Here is a 24,665-nt window from a genome sequence, read left to right on the forward strand (position 1 = left end):
TTTATAGGCCCTCCGCACATTGTAAAAGGAAAATGAATTTATTATTAATGAGATGTATTATTAGGGTTAGAATCTCAGCACAGCCCTGTCACTTAAATGATTATTTTTCTAATCATTTTTTTTTGTAATGTGCTACATGCCATGCGGCTATATTTCAAGTATTTGCTAATTTGATGCTTAAAAACTCAATCCTGTTACTAGAAATGAGCGCTGGTAGGATTAGGAACCTTGTCATAACTACAAACCCCGTTTCCATATGAGTTGGGAAATTGTGTTAGATGTAAATATAAACAGAATACAATGATTTGCAAATCATTTTCAACCCATATTCAGTTGAATATGCAACAAAGACAACATATTTGATGTTCAAACTGATAAACATATTTTTTTTGTTGTTGCAAATAATCATAAACTTTAAAATTTGGTGCCAGCAACATGTGACAAAGAAGTTGGGAAAAGTGGCAATAAATACTGATAAAGTTGAGGAATGCTCATCAAACACTTCTTTGGAACATCCCACAGGGTGCAAGCTAATTGGGAACAGGTGGGTGCCATGATTGGGTATAAAAACAGCTTCCCACAAAATGCTCAGTTTTTCACAAGAAAGGATGGGGCGAGGTACACCCCTTTGTCCACAACTGTGTGAGCAAATAGTCAAACAGTTTAAGAACAACGTTTCTCAAAGTGCAATTGCAAAAAATTTAGGGATTTCAACATCTACGCTCCATAATATCATCAAAAGGTTCAGAGAATCTGGAGAAATCACTCCACGTAAGCGGCATGGCCGGAAACCAACATTGAATGACCATAACCTTCAATCCCTCAGACGGCACTGTATCAAAAATCAACATCTCTAAAGGATATCAGTACATGGGCACAGGAACACTTCAGAAAACAATTGTCACTAAATACAGTTCACCGCTACATCTGTAAGTGCAATTTAAAGCTCTACTATGCAAAGCGAAAGCCATTTATCAACAACATCCAGAAACGCCGCCGGCTTCTCTGGGCCCGAGATGATCTAATATGGACTGATGCAAAGTGGAAAAGTGTTCTGTGGTCTGACGAGTCCACATTTCAAATTGTTTATGGAAATATTAGACATTGTGTCATCCGGAGGGGAATCGAACCATACAGACTGTTATAGACGCAAAATTCAAAAGCCAACATCGGTGATGGTATGGGGGTGCATTAGTGCCCAAGGCATGGGTACCTTACACATCTGTGAAGGCACCATTAATGCTGATAAGTACATACAGGTTTTGGAAGAACATATGCTGCCATCTAAGCGCCGTCTTTTGCATGGACGCCCCTGCTTATTTCAGCAAAAACAATGCCAAGCCACATTCAGCACATGTTACAACAGCGTGGCTTAGTAAAAAAAAGAGTGCGGTACTTTCCTGGCCCGCCTGCAGTCCAGACCTGTCTCCCATCGAAAATGTATGGCACATTATGAAGTGTAAAATACGACAGCGGAGACCCCGGACTGTTGAACGACTGAAGCTCTACATAAAACAAGAATGGGAAAGAATTCCACTTTCAAAGCTTCAACAATTAGTTTCCTCAGTTCCCAAACGTTTACTGAGTGTTGTTAAAAGAAAAGGTGATGTAACACAGTGGTGAACATGCCCTTTCCCAACTACTTTGGCACGTGTTGCAGCCATGAAATTCTAAGTTAATTATTATTTGCAAAAAAAATAAAGTTCATGAGTTTCAACTTTAAAAATTTTGTCTTTGTGGTGCATTCAATTGAATATGGGTTGAAAAAGATTTGCAAATCATTGTTTTCCGTTTATATTTACATCTAACCCAATTTCCCAAATCATACGGAAACGGGGTTGTAAATGTTGTCTATTTTATCCAACAAGACGTGTGGAAGGGAAAACAATTCCAAAGGTGGCAGAGGAAGTAGAAGGTCAGGCCGTGGTGGGAGGCCTTGGTTCGTCAGCGGTGTCGCCATGTGGAGCTAATTGTTAAGGCCCGGGCGTGCACGGGCCGGCCATGGGCTCACGCTGTATGAAGGAGACATACCGCCGCATGTGTTTTTTTTACGAGGCCTATAAAAACCTTCCTCTGTCTTGGGCTCAATTGCCACCCTGCATGATTTATGTGCGCATATTTGCGGCGCATCGCGCCATACCACGGGCTGGCAGATGGCCAGAAGCATGAGTGTGTGTGCCAGCGAGTGTGTTCGTGCACGTTTGGTAAGAGTTGCCTCATGTAAGGTCTACATGATAGATGTCATCAGGCTTTAAATCAGGCGGCTAAATTATATCAGCATGGAGATATTCCACTGATGTTGACTTGAGAGTGAGAGTGCCAATTAAAAGGCGGATGATTTTCATGTCGTCATTCCACTTGTTTGCCAGCTCGCTAAACTATTTAACCTTTTTATATATATACAGTATATATATATTTACGACAGAATCTCTGCAAGACGGATCGAGTGTGGCCTTAAGAGAGTTTTATAAGGAATGTCTCCAACTACCAAGTATCTCGGCTTAAAATGGTGTAACAGAAGACCTTGCAATTGCAAGTTTGAGATTTCAACTACGGCTGCACGATTAATTGACATCGAATCGACATTGAGGTTTTCATTAGCGCAATAAGTGAATGTTGTCTGTCTATCTGTGTTGGCCCTGTGATGAGGTGACGACTTATCCAGGGTGTACAACGCCTTCTGCGCAAAGCAGTTGAGATAGGCTCCAGCACTACCCGGGACCCCGAACGGGACAAGCGGTACAAAATGGATGGATGGACGGATTATTGCAGCTGGCATTTTGAGATACAGACATGTTCGGCAAATATATTTGTTGAGCCTCACATGTTTTGGTCTCCCACTTGAAACAATTTGAAAGAGGTCTCACACTGTTTATTTAGTTACCCGTAGAATTAACTGAACGCGGTGAGCCCTCTTTTCAGTCATTCACAATCTTTGTCTCGGTGGATGGAGACCGAGACCGCCAGCTTTACACACACAGGAGAGAAGAGTGAGAAGTTCCGCAAATTAACAACGATTAGGAGAGGAGAAAAAAATATGACTACAAAGCCAAGTGTTCCATTGTGGTAATACACAAATCGGATGGGCAATATGAGCCCATCAACAAGGATGAACGAGCGAGAAAAAGAAAAAGTACGACCTAGTTTTTCCAACTGGGAAAAATATGCACATTAAGACGATCAATATTTATGTGAATTAAATTCTTGCTAACAGAGATAAAAGTCAATTTTTTGAAGTTGTTTACCTTCCAATTACTGTACAATGGTAAAAAAACAACTGTACAGTGATGAGTAATAAAAGTTTGTATCCATTTAAATGGTTACTTGCAATGTTAGTATTTATCATGAAAACATTACATTATAAACACTGTAGTTTGTATCTGTTATTTTTTCAGTTTAAGAGCAGGATCTAGACAAAAGTTATGGGTCTGTCTGCATAAAGCCAAATAGTTTTAAATAAATTACTGCATGTTGTTCTGTGTGGCATCTTCAATCAATCAATCAATCAATCAATCAATCAATCGGTTCAGACCCCACATAAGGGCAAGGAAAAACTCACAACCCAGTGGGATGTCAATATGAATGACTATGACAGGGGTGTCAAACTCCAATACAGAGTGGGCCAAACGGAACAAAGCCGCGGGCCAAGGTTGAACAAATGAACCTTTTAATAGGGACCCAAACAAGTTCAGCATTAAATATTGAACAAGCAACGCTTATATAACTTTAGTGACATGCAAAATCCTGTTTCAAATAATAATAATATTAATTAAAAAAATATCAATGGCATATCAAATACAATTTAAATAAAAATGTTATGCCTTTTTTTCTATTTGCAATCTTCTGAGGTAAATATAAAAAAATTTCCACAGGCTAATAATACATTTGAAAATAAAATAACAATAATGAATGAACCAAACATTCAAGCCTTGAAGTAGCAAGAGAAAATGCATGAATAAAATTAATTATTGGTCGGTTTGCTGGAAGTTTCCCGGAAGAGTTAGTGCTGCAAGGAGTTCTGGGTATTTGTTCTGTTGTGTTACGGTGCGGATGTTCACCCAAAATGTGTTTGTCATTCTTGTTTGGTGTGGGTTCACAGTGTGGCGCATATTTGTAACAGTGCTAAAGTTGTTTATACGGCCACCCTCAGTGTGACCTGTATGGCGTTTGAACAAGTATGCCTTGCATTCACTTGTGCGTGTGTGTGTGTGTGTGTGTGTGTGTGTGTGTGTATGTGTGTGTGTGTAGAAGCCACAAATATTATGTGACACGCTGTTAGTATGGAGGAAAAGCGGACGTGACGACAGGTTGTAGAGAACGCTAAAGGCAGTGCCTTAAATGTACGCCCCCAATATACTTGTCCAGGTGGAAATCGGTAGAAATTCGGGAGAATGGTTGCTCCGGGAGACTTTTGGGAGGGGCACTGAACTTCGGGAGTCTACCGGGAAAATTAGGAGGGTTGGCAAGTATGAGTATTAGCGGGGAATGCGGTGTTACAGCGGCACCGACACTGTATAACACCGGCGGGCCAGCTCTAATACTAAATTGATATTGCCTCAAGGGCCAAATTAAATCACACGGCGGGCCATATTTGGCCCGCGGGCCAGATTTTGACACCCATGGACTATGAGAAACTTTGGCGAGGACCGCAGGTGTGGGTGATCTCTCCCCCCGCCCCTCCCACCACCCCTCTAGGGTGGACCGGATGCAATGGACGTCGAGTGGGTTTAATATAATATTGTCAAAGTCCTGTCCACAGTGGCTCTAAAATAATAATGAGAGTCCAGTTTTGAGACAAGAACATGTTGATTAAAGGTCTAAAAGTAACATGTCTTCATTCACTTGTTGTTTTCGCAGTTCTGTGCATTTATATATGTATATCAAATGTAAAAATCGCAATCGCAAATTTGGAAAGAAAATTTACAATTCGTTATTTTTTCCTTAAACTTATGCAATATTTCAAAAAACATTATTCTTTTAACTGTTGGACAATTTGCTCACACATTTGTTGACAAAGTGGTGACCCTCGCCCCATCCTTGCTTGTGAAAGACTGAGCATATCATGGAAGCTGCTTTGATACCCAATCATGGCACCCACCTGTTCCCAATTAGCCTCCCACCTGTGGGATGTTTCAAATAAGTGTTTGATGAGCATTCCTCAACTTTCGCAGTCTTTTTTTATAGAGCCCAAAAAAACTCTGCTGACTATAAAGCGTTTTCTATTCGGGCTCCAGTACTCTGGAATGCCCTCCCGGTAACAGTTAGAGATGCCACCTCAGTAGAAACATTTAAGTCCCATCTTAAAATTCATTTGTATACTCTAGCCTTTAAATAGACTCAATTTTTAGACCAGTTGATCTGCCGTTTGTTTTCTTTTCTGTCCACCTCTCCCTTGTGGAAGGTGGGGCACAGGTGAAGTGCTGGCTGTCCACATTTTGAACCCGGAGTGGACAGCTCGCCTGTGCCTCGGTTGGGGACATCTCTGCGCTGCTGACCCGTCTCCGCTCGGGATGGTCTCCTGCTGGCCCCACTGTGGACTGGACTCTCACTATTATGTTCGATCCACAATGGACTGGACTTTCACAATAATATGCTAGACCCACTCGAAGTCCATTCGATCCGGTCAAACACATCTGCGGTCCTCTCCAAGGTTTCTCATAGTCATTGACATCATTGTGAGTTTTTCCTTGCCCTTTTGTGGGCTCTGAACCAAGGATGTCGTTGTGGCTTGTGCAGCCCTTTGAGACACTTGTGATTTAGGGCTATATAAATAGACATTGATTGATTTTTTGCCACTTGTGCCAGCTTTTTTGAAGAGCTAATATTTGTAAAAAATTAAGTTTTCCTGTTTGAATGTTAAATATCTTGTCTTTGCAGTCTATTCAATTGAATATAAGTGGAAAATGATAAGCAAATCTTTGTATTCTGTTTTTATTTCCGATTTACAAAACATGCCAACTTTCACTGGTTTTGGGGTTTGTATTTTATGGGTAGACTTTTCTGCAAACCCTCCGGGAAAACGAAACAAAAAATATTGCACTTCAACACATCAAACTGTGTTAACCATATGCATTTTTTGCAAGACAACCGTGCTCTACCTTTTTTAGATCTGTGTAGCCCAAACACAGGGGTCGGCAACCTGCCTCTCTAGAGCCGCATGCAGCTCTTTAGCACCGCCCTAGTGGCTCTCTGGATCTTTTTCAAAAATGTATGAAAAATGGAAAAAGATAAGGGGAAAAAATATATTTTTTGTTTTAATATGGTTTCTACAAAGAGAATAAGCATGACACACACCTTCTTAATTGTTATAAAGCACACTGTTTCTATTAAACATTCTTCACTGATTCAAGTTTAGCAAGCGCCGTTTTGTCCTACTAATTTTGGCGGTCCTTGAACTCACCATAGTTTGTTTACATGTACAACTTTCTCCGACTTTCTAGGACGTGTTTTATGCCGCTTATTTTTCATTTTGTCCACAAAACTTTTAATGTTGTGCATGAATGCACAATGGTGAGTTATTGACTTGTGTGGAGTGCTAATTAGACATACCGTATTTCCTTGAATTACTGCCGGGTCAAACTCGCTTCGCAAAATAATTAGCGCATGCTTAGTATTACCGCCTGGTCAAACTCGTGACGTCACGAGGGACACTTCCCCTGTCATCATTTTCAAAATGGAGGAGGCTGATTTCAATACCGGTAATTTGAAATCGCATAAAGTGAAGAAGATTAAGAGCTATTCAGTAGGATTTAAGGTCCAAGCTTACATCACACTCAAATTTTTACTGCATGCCTTTGGTAAGCGCGGGAATGAGAAGAGGTTTTAAATTAATTAGCGCCCCAGCGGCAATTCAAGGAAATACGGTATTTGGTCACTGCATGACTGCGAGCTAATCGATGCTAACATGCTATTTAGACTAGCTGTATGTACATATTGCATCATTAGGCCTCATTTGTAGGTATATTTTAACTCATTTAGTTTCCTTTTAATTCAATTTATATCTCATGACACACTATTTGTATGTAATATGGCTTTTAATTTTTTGCTGCTCCAGACAGATTTGTTTTTGTATTTTTGGTCCAATATGCCTCTTTCAACATTTTGGGTTGCTGACCCCTGTCCTAACGATACCATATCAAACAACTTACAAGTTGAATTCATTCAGAATCACAAGCCTCTGTTTGAATGGAGTGAGCCGGGGAATGCACCAACACTAAAGCAGTGTCTGAGAGTGAAAAGATGAGCCGTCAAGTGGTCTCGCTGTAGTCCAGCTCTACTGCCTCACAATGGCACACTTTACTTCCTGTGACGATGCAGAGCCGGTGAATGCACGTTGGGTGGTGCGTTTTGTAGGTGGCTTAGCGGGTATTTGCAAAAAAAAATAAAAACCTCAAAAAAAAAAACAGGACAGAGGAGGCCATTGATGGCTATCTCAGCAACGAGAAGCAGCTGAGTGTACATGGAATAAGGTTCTCATGCATGTAATGTACAAACCCCGCTGGGAAATTGTGTCGGATGTAAATATAAACGGAATACAATGATTTGCAAATCATTTTCAACCAACATACAAGTTTTGGAACAACATACACTGCCATCTAAGCACCGTCTTTTTCATGGACGCCCCTGCTTATTTCAGCAAAACAATGCCAAGAAACGTGTTACAACAGCGTGGCTTCGTAGTAAAAGTGTGCGGGTACTTTCCTGGCCCGCCTGCAGTCCAGACCTGTCTCCCATCGAAAATGTGTGGCGCATTATGAAGCTTAAAATACGACAGCGGAGACCCCGGACCGTTGAACGACTGACGCTCTATATAAAACAAGAAGGGGAAAGAATTCCACTTTCAAAGCTTCTACAATTAGTTTCCACAGTTCCCAAAAGTTTTGTTAAAGGCCTACAGAACCCACTACTACGCACCACAACGTCTGATAGTTTATATATCAATGATGAAATATCAACATTGCAACACATGCCAATACGACCTTTTAAGTTTACTAAATTACAATTTTAAACTTCCCGGGAGTTTCGTCTTTGAAACATCGCGTAATGATGACGTGTACGCAAGACGTCGCGGGTTTTTAGGAAGTATGAGCGCTGCACACACACACAGCTTAATCTCGCCTGCTTTAACGGCATAATTACACAGTATTGTGGACATCTGTGTTGCTGAATCTTTTGGAATTTGTTCAATTAATATTGGAGAAGTCACAGTAGAAAGATGGAGTTGGGAAGCTTTAGCCTTTAGCCACACAAACACACAGTGATTCCTTGTCTATGGATCAGAGCGCGGTGAAAAGAACATGGATCCCAACCACATGTCAACCAGCAGGTTTTGGTGAGAAAATTGTGGTTAAAAAGTCAGTTCTTACCGGAGAAAAGCTGAGCTTGTGCCGTCCATAGCTGCCGTCGACTCCCCTGAGACACAGGGTGTCAAGACACCCGTGGAGACACCCTCCGACTATCAGGTACTATTAAACTCACTAAAACACTAGCAACACAATAGAAAGATAAGGGGTTTCCCAGAATTAACCTAGTAAATGTGTCTAAAAACATCGGAATCCGTCACCAATGCAATCGCGTTTTTTTTTGTTTTTTTTTTTCTAGTCCGTCGCTATCAATATCCTCAAACACGAATCTTTCATCCTCGCTCAAATTAATGGGGAAATTGTCGTTTTCTCGGTCCGAATAGTACTTTTTGTTGGAGGCTCCCATTAAAAACAATGTGAATATGTGAGGAGCCATTAACGAGTGACGTCATCGTCTGCGACTTCTGGTAGAGGCACGGCGTTTAAAAGAAAAGGTGATGTAACACAGTGGTGAACATGCCCTTTCCCAACTACTTTGGCACGTGTTACAGCCATGAAATTCTAAGTTAATTATTATTTGCAAAAAAAATAAAAGTTTATGAGTTTGAACGTAAAATATCTTGTCTTTGTAGTGCATTCAACTGAATATGGGTTGAAAATGATTTGCAAATCATTGTATTCCACTTATATTTACATCTAACACAATTTCCCAACTCATATGGAAACGGGGTTTGTACCTTTAAACAAGGGCCACTGACACAGGTTGTGTCGGTGAGACTTGTCATTGTCATCTTTGTGGGACAGACAGCGGAGGTGATACCTGTACAGGCCGGCTGGGTGGCGTACTAATCAGCGGGGCGGTGCCCATGGCGGAGGCGGCCGTGAGGCTGCGCTCCCTCTCGTCCTGGTAGATGCGGTCGCGCTCGGCCTCGGGGAGCTGCAGGAAGTTCTGCATGGCCCGCAAGTTGACCAGCAGCGACTGCGAGGCCGTTTTGGGATCTTCTTCTTTGCGGAGGATCTCTGACAACAAGCCCTGTGGTGGTGGGAGATAGGAGGTCACATGACACGTTGCTTACTGGGTCAGTCTCCTTTTTTTGACTTAACATTTTTGTGGGCTATTTAGAAGAAGAATTCAACAATAGTATTAAAGAGAAGGCCCTATCACCCACTGTGCGACTCGGGCTTCACGTGAGTTCGTGGACAAGCATGGAGCATGCGGTCACGTCCTTCCCAAAGCCCCGACCCACCACCAAACACGTCAAAAAGATCAGGGCATATGGAAGTAAGTTACCACAGCTATAATTTGTCCAGCACAAGGGGGAATGTTATTGGTGTGGAATTAAAAATCAAGTCATGATCAGACGACAACCTAAAAGACTCCTGCCAGTTTGGAAGGAGTAAAGTGAAGCAGGTTCGCCACCAGGTTCCGCCCACAGCAAATCGGTACCAAAAGGTACTGACTCTTTAGGGGGGAATGTCCAAAGTGTTTTAAATGGGGGCCGCATTGGGCTTGAATAAAAAACTTATACATTTACAGTCCAGGCCAAAAGTTTGGACACACCTTTCATTTATGCGTTTTTCTTTATTTTCATGACTATTTACATTGTAGATTGTCACTGAAGGCCTCACAACTATGAATGAACACATGTGGAGTTATGTACTTAACAAAAAAAGGTGAAATAACTAAAAACATGTTTTGTATTCTAGTTTCTTCAAAATAGCCACCCTTTGCTCTGATTACTTTTTCGTGCACTGTTGGCATTCTCTTGATGAGCTTCAGGTGTCATAGTTTTGATGCCTTCAGTGACAATCTACAACGTAAATAGTCATGAAAGTAAAGAAAACGGATTGAAATGGGAAGGTGTGTTCAAACTTTTGGCCGGTAAAAAACATACATATATATATATATATACATATGTATATATATATATATATATATATATATATATATATATATATATATATATATATATATATATATATATATATATATATATACATATATATATACACACATATATATATGTTTGTGTGTGTGTACATATTATATCATTATGATGGACATTTAATTAATGTACGTGGATATTTAGAGTATGTGACTCCTGCCTTATTTACTTCTGTGACAACCTTCTCAAAGTTGATGTAGATGATCATATCTGCTGTACAGATCTACTTCAAGGAAAGAGAAGTGTTGGATACTTCTCTTGTTGCATTGTTTGTATTTGACCTCTTTAAATGTTTGGGTAGAATTGTATTAAGCAAAACCAGTTTTCTTTTAAGTACTATAGTAATTGATCAGGGCTCTTTACACTACACTCGGACCTTGCAGAGAGAATGAGCTCGTTCAGTGGAAGGCTCAGACTCCCAAAATGCAACACGGAATGACACAGGAGGTCCTTCATACCGACAGCCATCAGACTGTATAATGCATATATATATATATATAATATATGATATATATTATTTATTATTATTATTGTTTATTGTGAGCGAACTGTTGTGCTGAATTTCCCCCAGGGATTAATAAAGTACTTTCTATTCTATTATATTCTATTATTTTATGGAAAAATGCAGTTAATCATAGAACTGGCACCCAATGTTATTAAAAAAAAAAAAAGTATTGAGAATCGTTTTGAATCAAGAATCGATTTTGAATCTAATAGAATCGAATTGAATCGTGTGGTGCCCAACTATTCACAACCCTAATAAATATGTTTTTCATCAAATATGTATTCTTTGAAAACGTAACCAGAATCCAGACGGGAAATCAACATGTTACTTATTGCTTCCCAGATAAAAACATTTCATTTTAACCCCTAGAACAGTGGTTCTCAACCTTTTTTCAGTGATGTGCCCCCTGTGAAATTTTTTTTTAATTCAAGTACCCCCTAATCAGAGCAAAGCATCTTTGGTTGAAAAAAAGAGATAAAAAATAAAATACAGTACTCTGTCATCAGTTTCTGATTTAATTAATGGTATAACAGTGCAAAATATTGCTTATTTGTAGTGGTCTTTCTTGAACTATTTGGAAAAAAAGATATAAAAATAACAAGTGATTCAATTATAAATAAAGATTTCTACACATAGAAGTAATCATCAACTTAAAGTGCCCTCTTTGGGGATTGTAATAGAGATCCATCTGGATTCATGAACTTAATTCTAAACATTTCTTCACAAAAAAATAATCAATATTTATGGAACATGTCCACAAAAAATTTAGTTGTCAACACTGAATATTGTTGCATTTCTTTTCACAGTTTATGAACTTACATTCATTATTTGTTGAAGTATTATTCAATAAATATATTTAAAATAGATTTTTGAATTGTTGCTATTTTTAGATTTTTTTTGAAAAATCTCACGTACCCCTTGGCATACCTTCAAGTACCCCTAGGGGTAGGCGTACCCCCATTTGAGAACCACTACCCTAGAAAACAAATCCTAGAAACATTTTGCGTGCATGTACAAAAGTCTACTCAAAGTCTCCCCGGGGAATCTTGGACATATTCTTAGTGAGCGTTGGTGCAACACAGCTGGCAATCAGCGCGTGCGCTTGTTTACTTCTCAATAGCGCAGGATTCGCTCACTACCAGACAGTGAGGAGCGCGTGATTGGGCTTTTTTAGTCGTCTCTTGGCCGCACACTGCGCCGACTCTCTCGCCGTCAATAGGTGTGATTTGCTATTAAAACAAGGCGATGGAGAAATGTGTGCTGATTTTCCAGTCACGTTTGAATGTCATGAGTCTAAATGGTTCATCATTTCATGTCCAGAAAGGATGTTGGAGTGGACTGCATATACCTTATGTACTGTACTGTAACATCCTGACTCTTTTCCTCCCCTACGCCCCCTCAGGCGCACCTCCAGCGCCGACAGCAGCTCCTTTAAGAATCCCCACCTCACCTCCGCCCCCGCCGCTTTTATTAGCACGGCGGAATTAAAGGAAAAAAAAAAAGAAGCTAATAAATAATCCCCAAAGGTGGACTCTCTGGTGGACTATGAGCACGGAGAAGACTGGCTGTTGTTTGCGTGGGAAACTGTCATCCTGTACGTGTCTTACACTGAGGAAGTGGAAGGAATTATGCATAGATCTACAAACCCTGTTTCCGTATGAGTTGGGAAATTGTGTTGGATGTAAATATAAACAGAATACAATGATTTGCAAATCATTTTCAACCCATATTCAGTTGAATATGCTACAAAGACAACATATTTGATGTTCAAACTGATAAACATTTTTTTTGTGCAAATAATCATTAACTTTAGAATTTGATGCCAGCAACACATGACAAAGAAGTTGGAAAGGGTGGCAATAAATACTGATAAAGTTTAGGAATGCTCATCAAACACTTATTTGGAACATCCCACAGGTGTGCAGGCTAATTGGGAACAGGTGGGTGCCATGATTGGGTATAAAAACAGCTTCCCAAAAAATGCTCAGTCTTTCACAAGAAAGGATGGGGCGAGGTACACCCCTTTGTCCACAACTGTGTGAGCAAATAGTCAAACAGTTTAGGAACAGCGTTTCTCAGAGTGCAATTGCAGGGAAATTTGGGATTTCAACATCTACGCTCCATAATATCATCAAAAGGTTCTGAGAATCTGGAGAAATCACTCCACGTAAGCGGCATGGCCGGAAACCAACATTGAATGACCGTGACATTCGATCCCTCAGACGGCACTGTATCAAAAACAGACATCAGTCTCTAAAGAATATCACCACATGGGCTCAGGGACACTTTAGAAAACCATTGTCACTAAATACAGTTGGTCGCTACATCTGTAAGTGCAAGTTAAAGCTCTACTATGCAAAGCGAAAGCCTTTTATCAACAACATCCAGAAATGCCGCCAGCTTCTCTGGGCCCGAGATCATCTAATATGGACTGATGCAAAGTGGAAAAGTGTTCTGTGGCCTGACGAGTCCACATTTCAAATTGTTTTTGGAAATGTTCTACATCGTGTCATCCCGACCAAAGGAGAAGCAAACCATCCAGACTGTTATCGACGCAAAGTTCAAAAGCCAGCATCTGTGATGGTAGGGGGGTGCTTTAGTGCCCAAGGCATGGGTTACTTACACATTTGTGAAGGCACCATTAATGCTGAAAGGTACATGCAGGTTTTGGAACAACATATGCTGCCATCTAAGCGCCGTCTTTTTCATGGACGCCCCTGCATATTAAAGCAATACAATGCCAAGCCACATTCAGTACGTGTTACAACAGGGTGGCTTCGTAAAAAAAGAGTGCGGGTACTTTCCTGGCGCACCTGCAGTCCAGACCTGTCTCCCATCGAAAATGTATGGCGCATTATGAAGTGTAAAATACGACAGCGGAGACCCCGGACTGTTGAACGACTGAAGCTTTACATAAAGAATTCCACTTTCAAAGCTTCAACAATTAGTTTCCTCAAGTCCCAAACGTTTATTGAGTGTTGTTAAAAGAAAAGGTGATGTAACACAGTGGTGAACATGCCCTTTCCTAACTACTTTGGCACATGTTGCAGCCATGAAATTTTAAGTTAATTTTCCATCCATCCATCCATTTTCTGCCGCTCATTCCCTTTTAGGGTCGCGGGGGGCGCTAGCGCCTATCTCAGCTACAATCGGGCGGAAGGCGGGGTACACCCTGGACAAGTCGCCACCTCATCGCAGGGCTAAGTTAATTATTATTTGCAAAAAAAATTAAGTTTATGAGTTTCAACTTTAAATATCTTGTCTTTGTAGTGCATTCAATTGAATATGGGTTAAAAAGGATTTGCAAATCATTGTATCCTTTTTATATTTACATCTAACACAAATTCCCAACTCATATGGAAACGGGTTTTGTATATATATATATATATATATATATATATATATATATATATATATATATATATATACATATATATATATATATATATATACCTGCATTACAGTTTTGTCGAGGCTAGAACCAATTATTCATGTTTAACTTATTTTTAATGGTGGAACTCGGCTTCACTATACAAACTTTTCGATTTACGAACCATGTTCAAGAACCAACCAATTATGATCGTAAATCAAGGCTCGCCTGTACATCATTTAGTGCGACAAAGAATAGAAGGGCTAATAAGTGTTATAACTAGGGCTGGGCAATGATTAAAATTTTTAATTGAAGTTAATCGCACTTTTTCTCTGATTAATCGCGATTAACTGCATTGTATACGCAAAGCCCAATAATGAATTCAAAAGTAGTGTGTAGTGCACCTTTATTGGAATATTCTCCCACATGAACAAAAGCGCCAAAACATTTGTTGTGCAAACACAATTCAAATCAGTCCTTGTTAAACAGTAGCAGTTAAATAGCATATTTTATGAAAATCAACTCAAAAAATGTAAATACAAACATTTAAGCTTATTTCCACTGCCAGGGTATTTAAGTTATCCTGTTTGTTATGGAAAATAAATATAATCTACATACAAATCTCTGAGCCACAATCATAAGATCTGAACAGGCAATTTCTGAGGTAATAGCAGGAACATTTTTTTATCAGGGATCTTATGTTTAAAAAACCGATATTATAGGTAGTGGGCTGTTTTAGGGAATTTTGATTAAATTATCCGTAGTAGCAATATTAATAATGTTGTGTTTATTATGCGTAGTGCACTTAAAATAATTATGACCATATCTAGGAATTGATATGATGGGAATTTTCCGATTGTTTGCTTGGTGCTTTGATAAACTGAACGCATCATATACATGGTACTATATTGTGATGTAATGAGCCAGGGAAAAAAAGAACTACCCTACCCAGCATGCAACAGGAGTGATGAGCATGTGCGGTAGCCCGGTAAAGGTTGTGTGTCGCCATGACGGCATCTTGTATGTTGTGACATGCACGATCTGAAAGTAAACGTTAAGAACTCAGCCAACACTCCTCGTCTGCATTATTCATAAATAGACAGACAACACATGTACTCCGCTGCTTCACAGGCAGCTGGATGTAGCCGGCAAAGTATTCCCATGCTAGCTAGCCGGTCTAGCAAGCACGCGTTATTCAGTCCAAAACGGCCCAATCTATCCACATCCAGAATTGTCTGGCGGTCGTAAGTGATCCCGAAGTGACCACGCTGTAAGCCAGCCATGAAATTTGCAGAATTGTCCGGTATTTTTGCCAAATGTTCCATCTTTACCAACAGCCCCTCCACGCCGAAGTCCGTCCGGGCGCCGCCATCTTTATAAGAAAAGGCGTTAACAAAATAAAAGCATGTAAACAACATACGCAAATACGCGATAAAATAATTGTTGGCGTTAATAGATTGATGAGTTAACTCGTAATTAACGCATTAATTTGCCCACTCCTAGTTATAACAGAAGCTTCTAGTATTGTTTACACTCAGAGCAGCCATATTATTAGCCAACTCGAGGGTGGTGAGTACTCGCCGACTTTCCGAGAATAAATTTCGGACAGGAACCCGGAAATTGCAACTTCCCAGTACAAATTGAACGCACCATAACTACCATGATAAGATTCTTCTTGGTTTTTGTTTTCCTTTTTCTTTTTTCCACACTCAGCCACACAGCTGATGACTGTGGAGATAAAGTTGTCCAACTAATTTGACAAAACACTGGACGAGACGAAAATAAAATTTCTGACTTTTAACAAGCGACTAAAGTGGAACCTTGTGATATTACAAAAGGTCTTGTTGTTTAAGAAATGTTGATTAATGCATGTATTAGCATTAGCATTAGCACTAAGCCCAGTCGCCCCGCCTCACCTGGGTTCTGTTGAAGGCGACGCGTGCAAAGACGGCCTGCGAGATGCCGGCCCTCTTGAGCTCGTCCCGGACCCACTGGTAGATTTCGGAGGACACCTCCGTGTTGGAGCCCACCGGAGGCTCCAGGGGCTTGCCATGCGAGGCGCGGTTGACGGGCGGGTGGTTGAGGTACTGCTGCGACAGCGACTGCTGCGCCAGCAGGCGGTTGACGGCGTACTGTTGGTTGAGGATCTGCGCCATCACCAGCTGCTGGTTGACCAGCTGCGGGCTGATGGGCGTGGACACCAGGCCCGGGTGGTGCAGGCCGGGGAGCTGGGGCTGCCGGCCGCCCGCCTGGCCCCCGTGGGGCGGCGGCGGGGCGTGAGACAGCGGCGGCACCGGTGAGGAGGGCGTCTGCTCCGCCGTGCTGCCCGGGATGGGCTGCTGCTGCTGGGAGAAGCCCAGGTGGTTGTGGTTGGAGCCCGGCGGGGAGAGGTCCGACAGAGCGTCCATCTCGGCTAGACGACAAAGGGGTAGGGGGAAGAAGAAGAAGAAAGATGGTTTGAGAATACAAAGCAGGACTAAGAAGGGAAAAAAACAAGCCAAATGTGGAAAAAAATACACGTTGGTTTGATGCTTCTTAATTACTCTCGGTTACGCCCCCCTAAGTACGCCCTTTGCATAACATTGTATCCTTATTACATTTAATAAAAAAATTAATAAATACAGATGAAAAAGATCAACTTTATCAACATTGTTGTTTAGAAGAATTCAATGATAGTATAAAAAGTATTTAAAGTATATATATATATATATATATATATATATATATATATATATATATATATATATATATGTGTGTGTGTGTATGTATATATATATATATATATATATATATATATATATATATATATATGTGTGTGTGTGTATGTATATATATATATATATATATATATATATATACATACATGCATACATATACACACACACACACACATATATATATATACATATATATAATTTGACTGACTAACTATTTGATACGGAAAAATAAAATGTAACTCAAATAAAACCGATACATTTAAATAGATCAGCAGCATTACCTCAGGAGCACAATATATAAAACACTTTAACCTACAAAACAAAAATGAATAAAAAAATTTGAGCTGCTATTTTTATATATTAAAGTAAAGAAGTCAGGATTAAAGGATACTGTAGTGCAGAGGTTTTCGAAGCGGGGTTTGAAGCATGAGACTGCATGATACTGATAAAGCATGTTCCCCGGGGTCACAGGAGCCCCCACTGTTTGAGAAAGACTGGTTTGATGCAAGATTGGAGGAAATAAAGAGTTTGTGCGGCCATGAATGTATCCTGACTGGTGATTGGACGTGTTTGAGGAAGGTGTGTGGGTGTGAAGTGAATTATATTTATATAGTGCTTTTCTCTAGTGACTCAAAGCGCTTTAGTGAAATCTAAATTCTTAGTTACATTTAAACCAGTGTGGGTGGCACCGGGAGCAGGTGGGTAAAGTGTCTTGCCCAAGGACACAACCGCAGTGACTAGGATGGCGGAAGTGGGAATCGAACCTGGAACCCTCAAATTTCTACCAACCGAGCTATACTGCCCCAGTGGGCTTACAGTGTTGCCTACTGTAAACCAACCCCGAATACATCTCAAAATCTAAAAAGTTTAGAGAAAAACAGACTTTATTTCTGATTGAGAATTTTTGTTGTGCTTGTAAAATAACAAGATAAAAACTTTTAAAAGTTTAGAAGCTGTCTTATGCTGTGCAATGCAAGCCCGTCTCCACCACTGAAAATAAAAATACCACAATGGTAAGTCATCGAAATTATAATGTTAAAAAAAACTAAATTATGAGATAAAATGTCAAAATTATGAGATAAAAAGTCATAATTACGAGAGAAAATGTCGTAATTTTGTGATGAAATTATGAGAGAAAAGGTCGTAATTTTGAGTTGAAATTATGAGATAAAAGGTCATAATTATGATATAAAAAGTGTAAATTATGAGAAATTAAAGTCTAAATTATGAGATAAAAAAGTCCCAATTATGAGATGAAAGGTAAAAATTATGTGATATAAAAATAAAAACAATGACATAAAAAGTTGCCAGTGTGACACTCATAATTTTGACTTTTTTATCTCATAGTTTCCGTTTTTAAACTCATCCATCAATCCATCCATTTCCTACCGCTTTTCCCCTTCGGGGGTGCAGGGGGGTGTCAGCTGCATTCGGGCGGGAGGCAGTGTACCCCCTGGACAAGTCACCTCCTCATCGCAATTTTTAAACTCATATTTTCGAGTTTTTATCTCAAGATTCAGACTTTTTTTATTTCATGAGTATAACTTTTTTTTCTCATTATTCAACTTTTTATCTCATAATTCAACTTTTTTTCTCATAATTTCGACTGTTTATCTCATAATTTTGACTTATATCTCATAATTACGACTGTTTATCTCATAATTACGATTTTTTTCTCATAATTATGATTGTTTATCTGCTAATTTTGACTTTCTTATCTCAAAATTTCAACATTTCATCTCATAATTTTGACTTTTTGAACATCGCCCCCAAAGAGAATAAGCGGTAGAAAATGGATGGATGGATGTATGGAATTATGACTATTATCTGATAATTTTGACTTACTTAACTCATACTTAAGACATTTTATCTCATTACGAATTTATATCTCGTCATTATTATTTTCATCTCAAAATGTTGACATTCTTTTCTCATAATAACCATATTTTATCTCATAATTAAGTCTTCATATATCAAAATTATGAATTTGAATTTCATAATTTTGACTTTCTTATCTCATAATTTCGACTGCTTATTTCATAATTTAGACTTTTACCTCATAAATATGACTGTTTATCTCATTATTACGACTTTTTTTCTCATAATTATGACTTTTTATCTGCGATGAGAAGGCGACTTGTCTAGGGTGTACCCCGCCTTCTGCCCAATTTTAGCTGAGATAGGCGCCAGCGCCCCTAAAAGGGAATAAGCGGTAGAAAATGGATGGATGGATGGATGACTTTTTATCTCATAATTTCCATTTTCTTATCTCAAAATTTCAATGTTTTTTCTCACAATTTTGACTTTCTTATCTCAAAATTTGGATATTTTATCTCATAATTTCAACTTGTTGTCTCATAATTATGACTTACTTTATTATCTGATAATTTTGACTGTCTTAACTCATACTTAAGACATTTTATCTCATTATGACTTTATATCTCATCAGAATGATTTTCATCTCAAAATATCAACTTTGTTTTCTAATAATAGCAACATTTTATCTCATGAAAGGAATAACAATAAATGATGAAATGAAAAATGATCTCATAATTAAGACGTCATATATCAAAATTAAGAGTTTTTAGCTCATAATTTCGACTTTCTTATCTCATAATTTCAACTGTTTATCTCATAATTTTGACTTTTATCTCACAATTATGACTTTTTATCTCATAATTTGGACTTTCTTACCTCAAAATTTTGACATTTTATCTCATAATTTCAACTTTTTATCTCATAATTATGACTATTTTATCATTTTTAACTCATACTTAAGACATACTTTCTCATTATGACTTTATATCTCATCATTATTATTTTTATCTCAAAATGTTGACTTTATTTTCTCATAATATTGACATTGTATCTCATAATTAAGACTTAATTTATCAAAATTATGAGTTTTTAGCTCATAATTTTGACTCTCTTATCTCATAATTTCAACTGTTTATCTCATAATTTTGACTTTTATCTCACAATTATGACGTTTTATCTCATAATTTTGACTTTCTTATCTCAAAATTTAGATATTTTATCACATAATTTCAACTTGTTGTCTCATAATTATGACTTACTTTATTATCTGATAATTTTGACTGTCTTAACTCATACTTAAGACATTTTATCTCATTGTGACTTTATATCTCATCAGAATTATTTTAATCTCAAAATGTTGACTTTCTTTTCTAATAATAGCAACATCTTATCTCATAAATAAGACTTCGTGTATCAAATTTATTAGTTTTTAGCTCATAATTTTGACTTTCTTATCTCATAATTTCAACTGTTTATCTCATAATTTTGACTTTTATCTCACAATTATGACTTTTTATCTCATAATTTGGACTTTATCTCAAAATTTTGACATTTTATCTCATAATTTCAACTTTTTATCTCATAATTATGACTATTTGATCATTTTTAACTCATACTTAAGACATTTTATCTCATTACGACTTTATATCTCATCATTATTATTTTTATCTCAAAATGTTGACTTTATTTTCTCATAATATTGACATTTTATCTCATAATTAAGACGTCATATATCAAAATTACGACTTTTTTGCTCATAATTTCGACTTTCTTACTTCAATATTTTGACATTATATCTCATAATTATGACTTGATATATTATAATTATAAATGTACATCTCATAATGTTGCCATTTTATCTCATATAATTATGACTTTTTAGGGGCGGAAACAGGCTTCCATACTTTTACTGATCCAGACGAGTTGGGCTTTTTTTGAGTGAAAGCTGCGGCAATGTGGCTCTTTTGATGGAAAGGTTGCCGACCTCTCTTTTAGTGTTTATGTACTGTAAATGTCTCGGCGAGAGATGCATTCCATTTTGATGTGCAAAAACCCGACGACTGACTTTGGGATTCTTCGAGCGTCTTGGGTTCTGAGGGCGCTTTGACGACGCGTGACAGCCGTCGAGTCGCGGGGTGCTTTCAAAGACGACAACAATCTCGACGGTGATTATGCATCGATCAAACTTCGCCGGTGAGCGTCTTTAAACGTGAACGTACATATGGCGAGGCTTTTCACACGCGCCAGTGAGGGGGCAGCGTTGAAGATTTCATACATTAACACCTCCGACGAGCGGCCTCCGCACGCCATAGAAGACGAGAAAACGGGGATTGTCAGCGGCATTTAATCGCTGTTATGCCGAAGAGGAGTGAGGGACAGAGAATGGGGGCGTAGGGAGGCGGGGTCTTAAGGAAGATGTATGTTTTTTAGCAGATGAAAGATTAAAGCACGTGGATGTTTTCGAAAAATATACGCAATAATCGCGTGTGTCAGCGAGCACAAAGCGCCTGGCCGAGATGAGTCTATTGAGCGTTTGTCAAAAACAAATGATGGCGACGGGCTACGTGGGGTTGGGTGGGAGGAACAAGACAACACCAAAATCTCGGTAATAATCACATCTCTTCTCCCTAATCCCTGGCAATGCCACTCTCTGATGGTATGGCATGCTATTGACTCGCATGCGAGTGTGTGTGCGTGTCGGCGCCGGGGGGCACACATGGAGGCATTTCCATGCAAATTGAAAAGAGAAGAGGAGCATGGCAGGAGGAGGAAGAGGAGGGGGGCCACAGAAAGTCCTCGTGTGGAATCCTGCCACAAAAGAGCCCTGGATTAAACGCACAATGGGGATGGGTTGTCGGCCGCGGGGGTGAGTCAGGACAGGAGAACGGGGGTTGGTTGCGGATGAGAGCCGTGCGAAGTGACTCGCTTTCACCTGCAGTGGTCTTGGCTTGCACAGGTGAACCTGCGAGCATGCCACTCGCCAAAAAAAAAAAGCGGGCGCCGGAGGCGATGTTGCAGCCCTGGCACACACTTTTCCTACCACTAGGATTCCCAGCCCTGGTAATCAGGAGTAATCTTACTCTTGAGGAGTAATCAATAATTGTATCCAACCTAACTACAGTTTAACAGGATACACTTGTCAAATGACATGAAAACATGTGTTAATCACAAATATTATTATCAAGGCTTTGGTCAGGCTGATTACAAAGATAAATACTACCATATTTTTCGGACTATAAGTCACAGTTTTTTTCATAGTTTGGTCAAGGTTGCGACGTACTGTAAACTCCGAAACGACTTATGTGTGAAATTATTAACACATTACCGTAAAATATTAAATAATATTATTTATCTCATTTGCGGAAGAAAATGTCAGCAATTGTCACACACACGTCAGCTAATAAGAATTCGGCGGGTGAGGGTCATGGCAGAAGTGCATTGTGGGTCATGGAATGCTATATGCTATATGCTACCGCCGTAGCTATTGAAGTGGATCATTTCATCGTTGGCGGTAACTTATAAAAACTGAGAAGGGCTGAACAAAAATGGCACCGAAAAGGAAATCATGTACTGCAGATTACACAATATCAAATAATATTATTTATCGCATTCGCGGATGAGACGAAGAAAATGTCAGCAATCGTCACATACACGTCAGTCGATAAGAATTCGGCGGGGGAGGGTCATGGCAGAAGTGCATCGTGGGTCATGGAATGCTAACTGCTATATGCTATATGCTACTGCCGCAGCTATTAAAATGGATCATTTCATCGTTGGCGGTAACTTATAAAAACTGAGAAGGGCTGAACAAAAATGGCACCGAAAAGGAAATCATGTACTGCAGATTACAAGCTGGACGTAGTGAAATATGCAGCAGAAAACGACAAGAGGAAGCGGCGCATACCTTTGGAGTTGTCAGAGTTGTTTAGAAGCGACATCGAGGAAGATTTCATCGGATTTAGCAATTAGGAGTGACAGATTGTTTTGTAAACGTATAGCATGTTGTATATGTTATAGTTATTTGAATGACTCTTACCATAATATGTTAAGTTAACATACCAGGCACCTTCTCAGTTGGTTATTTATGTGTCATATAACGTACACTTATTCAGCCTGTTGTTCACTATTCTTTATTTATTTTAAATTGCCTTTCAAATGTCTATTCTTGGTGTTGGGTTTTAGCAAATACATTTCCCCCAAAAATGTGACTTATACTCCAGTGCAACTTATATATGTTTTTTTCCTTCTTTATTATGCATTTTCGGCCGGTGCGACTTATACTACGGAGCGACTTACATTCCGAAAAATAAGGTACATAAAAACTAATTAAAATAAATTACATAGTGCTTAAATAATAGTAAATTAATTGTAAATCACAATATGTTTATCAATTCAACTTTCAATAAAATTTACCGTATTTTTCAAACTATAAGTTGACATTTTTTGGCCGGAGGTGCGACTTATATTAAGGAGCGAATTATCTATGAAATTATTAACACATTACTGTAAAATATCAAATAATATTATTTAGCTCATTCATGTAAGAGATTAGACGTATAAGATTTCATCGGATTTAGCAATTAGGAGTGACAGATTGTTTGGTAAACGTATAGCATGTTCTATATATTATAGTTATTTGAATGACTCTTACCATAATATGTTATGTTAACATACAAGGCACCTTATCAGTTGGTTATTTATGCGCCATATAACGTAGACTTATTCAGCCTGTTGTTCACTATTCTTTATTTATTTAAAATTGCCTTTCAAATGTCTATTGTTTATTATGCATTTTCCGACAGTGCGACATATACTCCGAAGCGATTTATAATCAGAAAAATACGGTAGGAAAATATTCTGCAGGAAAAAAAAATACATAAAAACTGATTAAACATAAATTACATAGTGCTTAAATAATAGTCAATTAATAGTAAACCATAATATGTTTATCAATTCAACTTTCAATAAAAATTAAGTGCAAATGAAAATAAGCTTCACCACTTTACTCATTTTTTTTGCGCTTAAGAAACTTCTCTGTTTTTAGCTCCGCCCTCTGATGAGGTGGCGACTTGTCCAGGGTGTACACCGCCTTCAAACCCGATTGTAGCTGAGATAGGCTCCAGCGACCCCTAAGGGAATAAGCGGTAAAAAATGGATGGATGGATGGACTTTAGCTCCAGACTTCTTCCGTCTGTTTGATATGTCATTACTGCCGCAAGTGGTGGAAAAGTGCATTACAACTGAGTACCACTGCTGAGTGTCATGATCCGTGGTCCGGATCATGTTTTGTTTAGTTATGCTCTGTTAGTTTTGGACTCCCTTAGTTCCTGTTTCGTGCACTTAGGGTATTTGTTTTGGTTACCATGGGTGTTAATTGGTTTCACCTGCCTCTGATTAGTGCTCGGCACGTTCACCTGCTGTTGAGCACTAATCAGAGAGCTATTTATTCACGTTGCTCAACACAGGCTTCATTGTTTGCGGTATGCAACCGTAACGTTGGTGTATCCCTGTTCTTGATTCCTGTGCTAAGTTGTTGCCTTAGCTTCCCGTGCGATGGGCACATTTTTCTTTTGTTTGTTTCTGTCTTTTTGGTACATGTATGATTTATGTTTAATAAATCATCTTCTACCTCACGCTGTCGTCCGGAGCTGTCCGTTCTGCATTCTGGGAGAACAAATCTCGACCCGACCCCCAACATATGACAAAATAAAGCCACTCCAACTGTGGCGAGCAACGTGAATAAATAGCTTTCTGATTAGTGCTCAACAGCAGGTGAACGTGCCGAGCACTAATCAGAGGCAGGTGAACCCAATTAGCACCCATGGTAATCAAAACAAACACCCAAAGTGCACAAAACAGGAACTAAGGGAATCCAAAATTAACAGAACATAACTAAACAAAACGGATCATGACACTGAAATTTTTAATTTTTTTGACCCATTGTCAGGCCGTCTAGGCCCCGGCCTTATGGATAAGAAACACTGCTGTAGACCACAGGGAAGTGTT

General features: G+C 39.0%; 1 protein-coding gene across 7 annotated transcripts in view; it reads right to left on the minus strand.

The window, feature by feature from the left end:
• The window catches only part of satb1b (SATB homeobox 1b), a 210,205-nt gene that overhangs the window by 58,445 nt on the left and 127,095 nt on the right, over positions 1–24,665 (minus strand). For 5 of the 7 annotated variants that reach the window (XM_061915459.1, XM_061915462.1, XM_061915461.1 and 2 more), the window contains exons 8-9: positions 16,041–16,537; positions 9,124–9,336 (exon numbers count right to left, since the gene is read on the minus strand). In XM_061915459.1, the coding sequence (XP_061771443.1) occupies positions 9,124–9,336; positions 16,041–16,537 (710 nt within the window). The remainder of the gene's footprint in view (positions 1–9,123; positions 9,337–16,040; positions 16,538–24,665) is intronic. The other 2 variants (XM_061915464.1, XM_061915463.1) reach the window with 1 other exon arrangement.

This window comes from Nerophis ophidion, linkage group LG11, assembly GCF_033978795.1.
Source record: "Nerophis ophidion isolate RoL-2023_Sa linkage group LG11, RoL_Noph_v1.0, whole genome shotgun sequence".
Classification (NCBI taxonomy): Eukaryota; Metazoa; Chordata; class Actinopteri; order Syngnathiformes; family Syngnathidae; genus Nerophis; species Nerophis ophidion.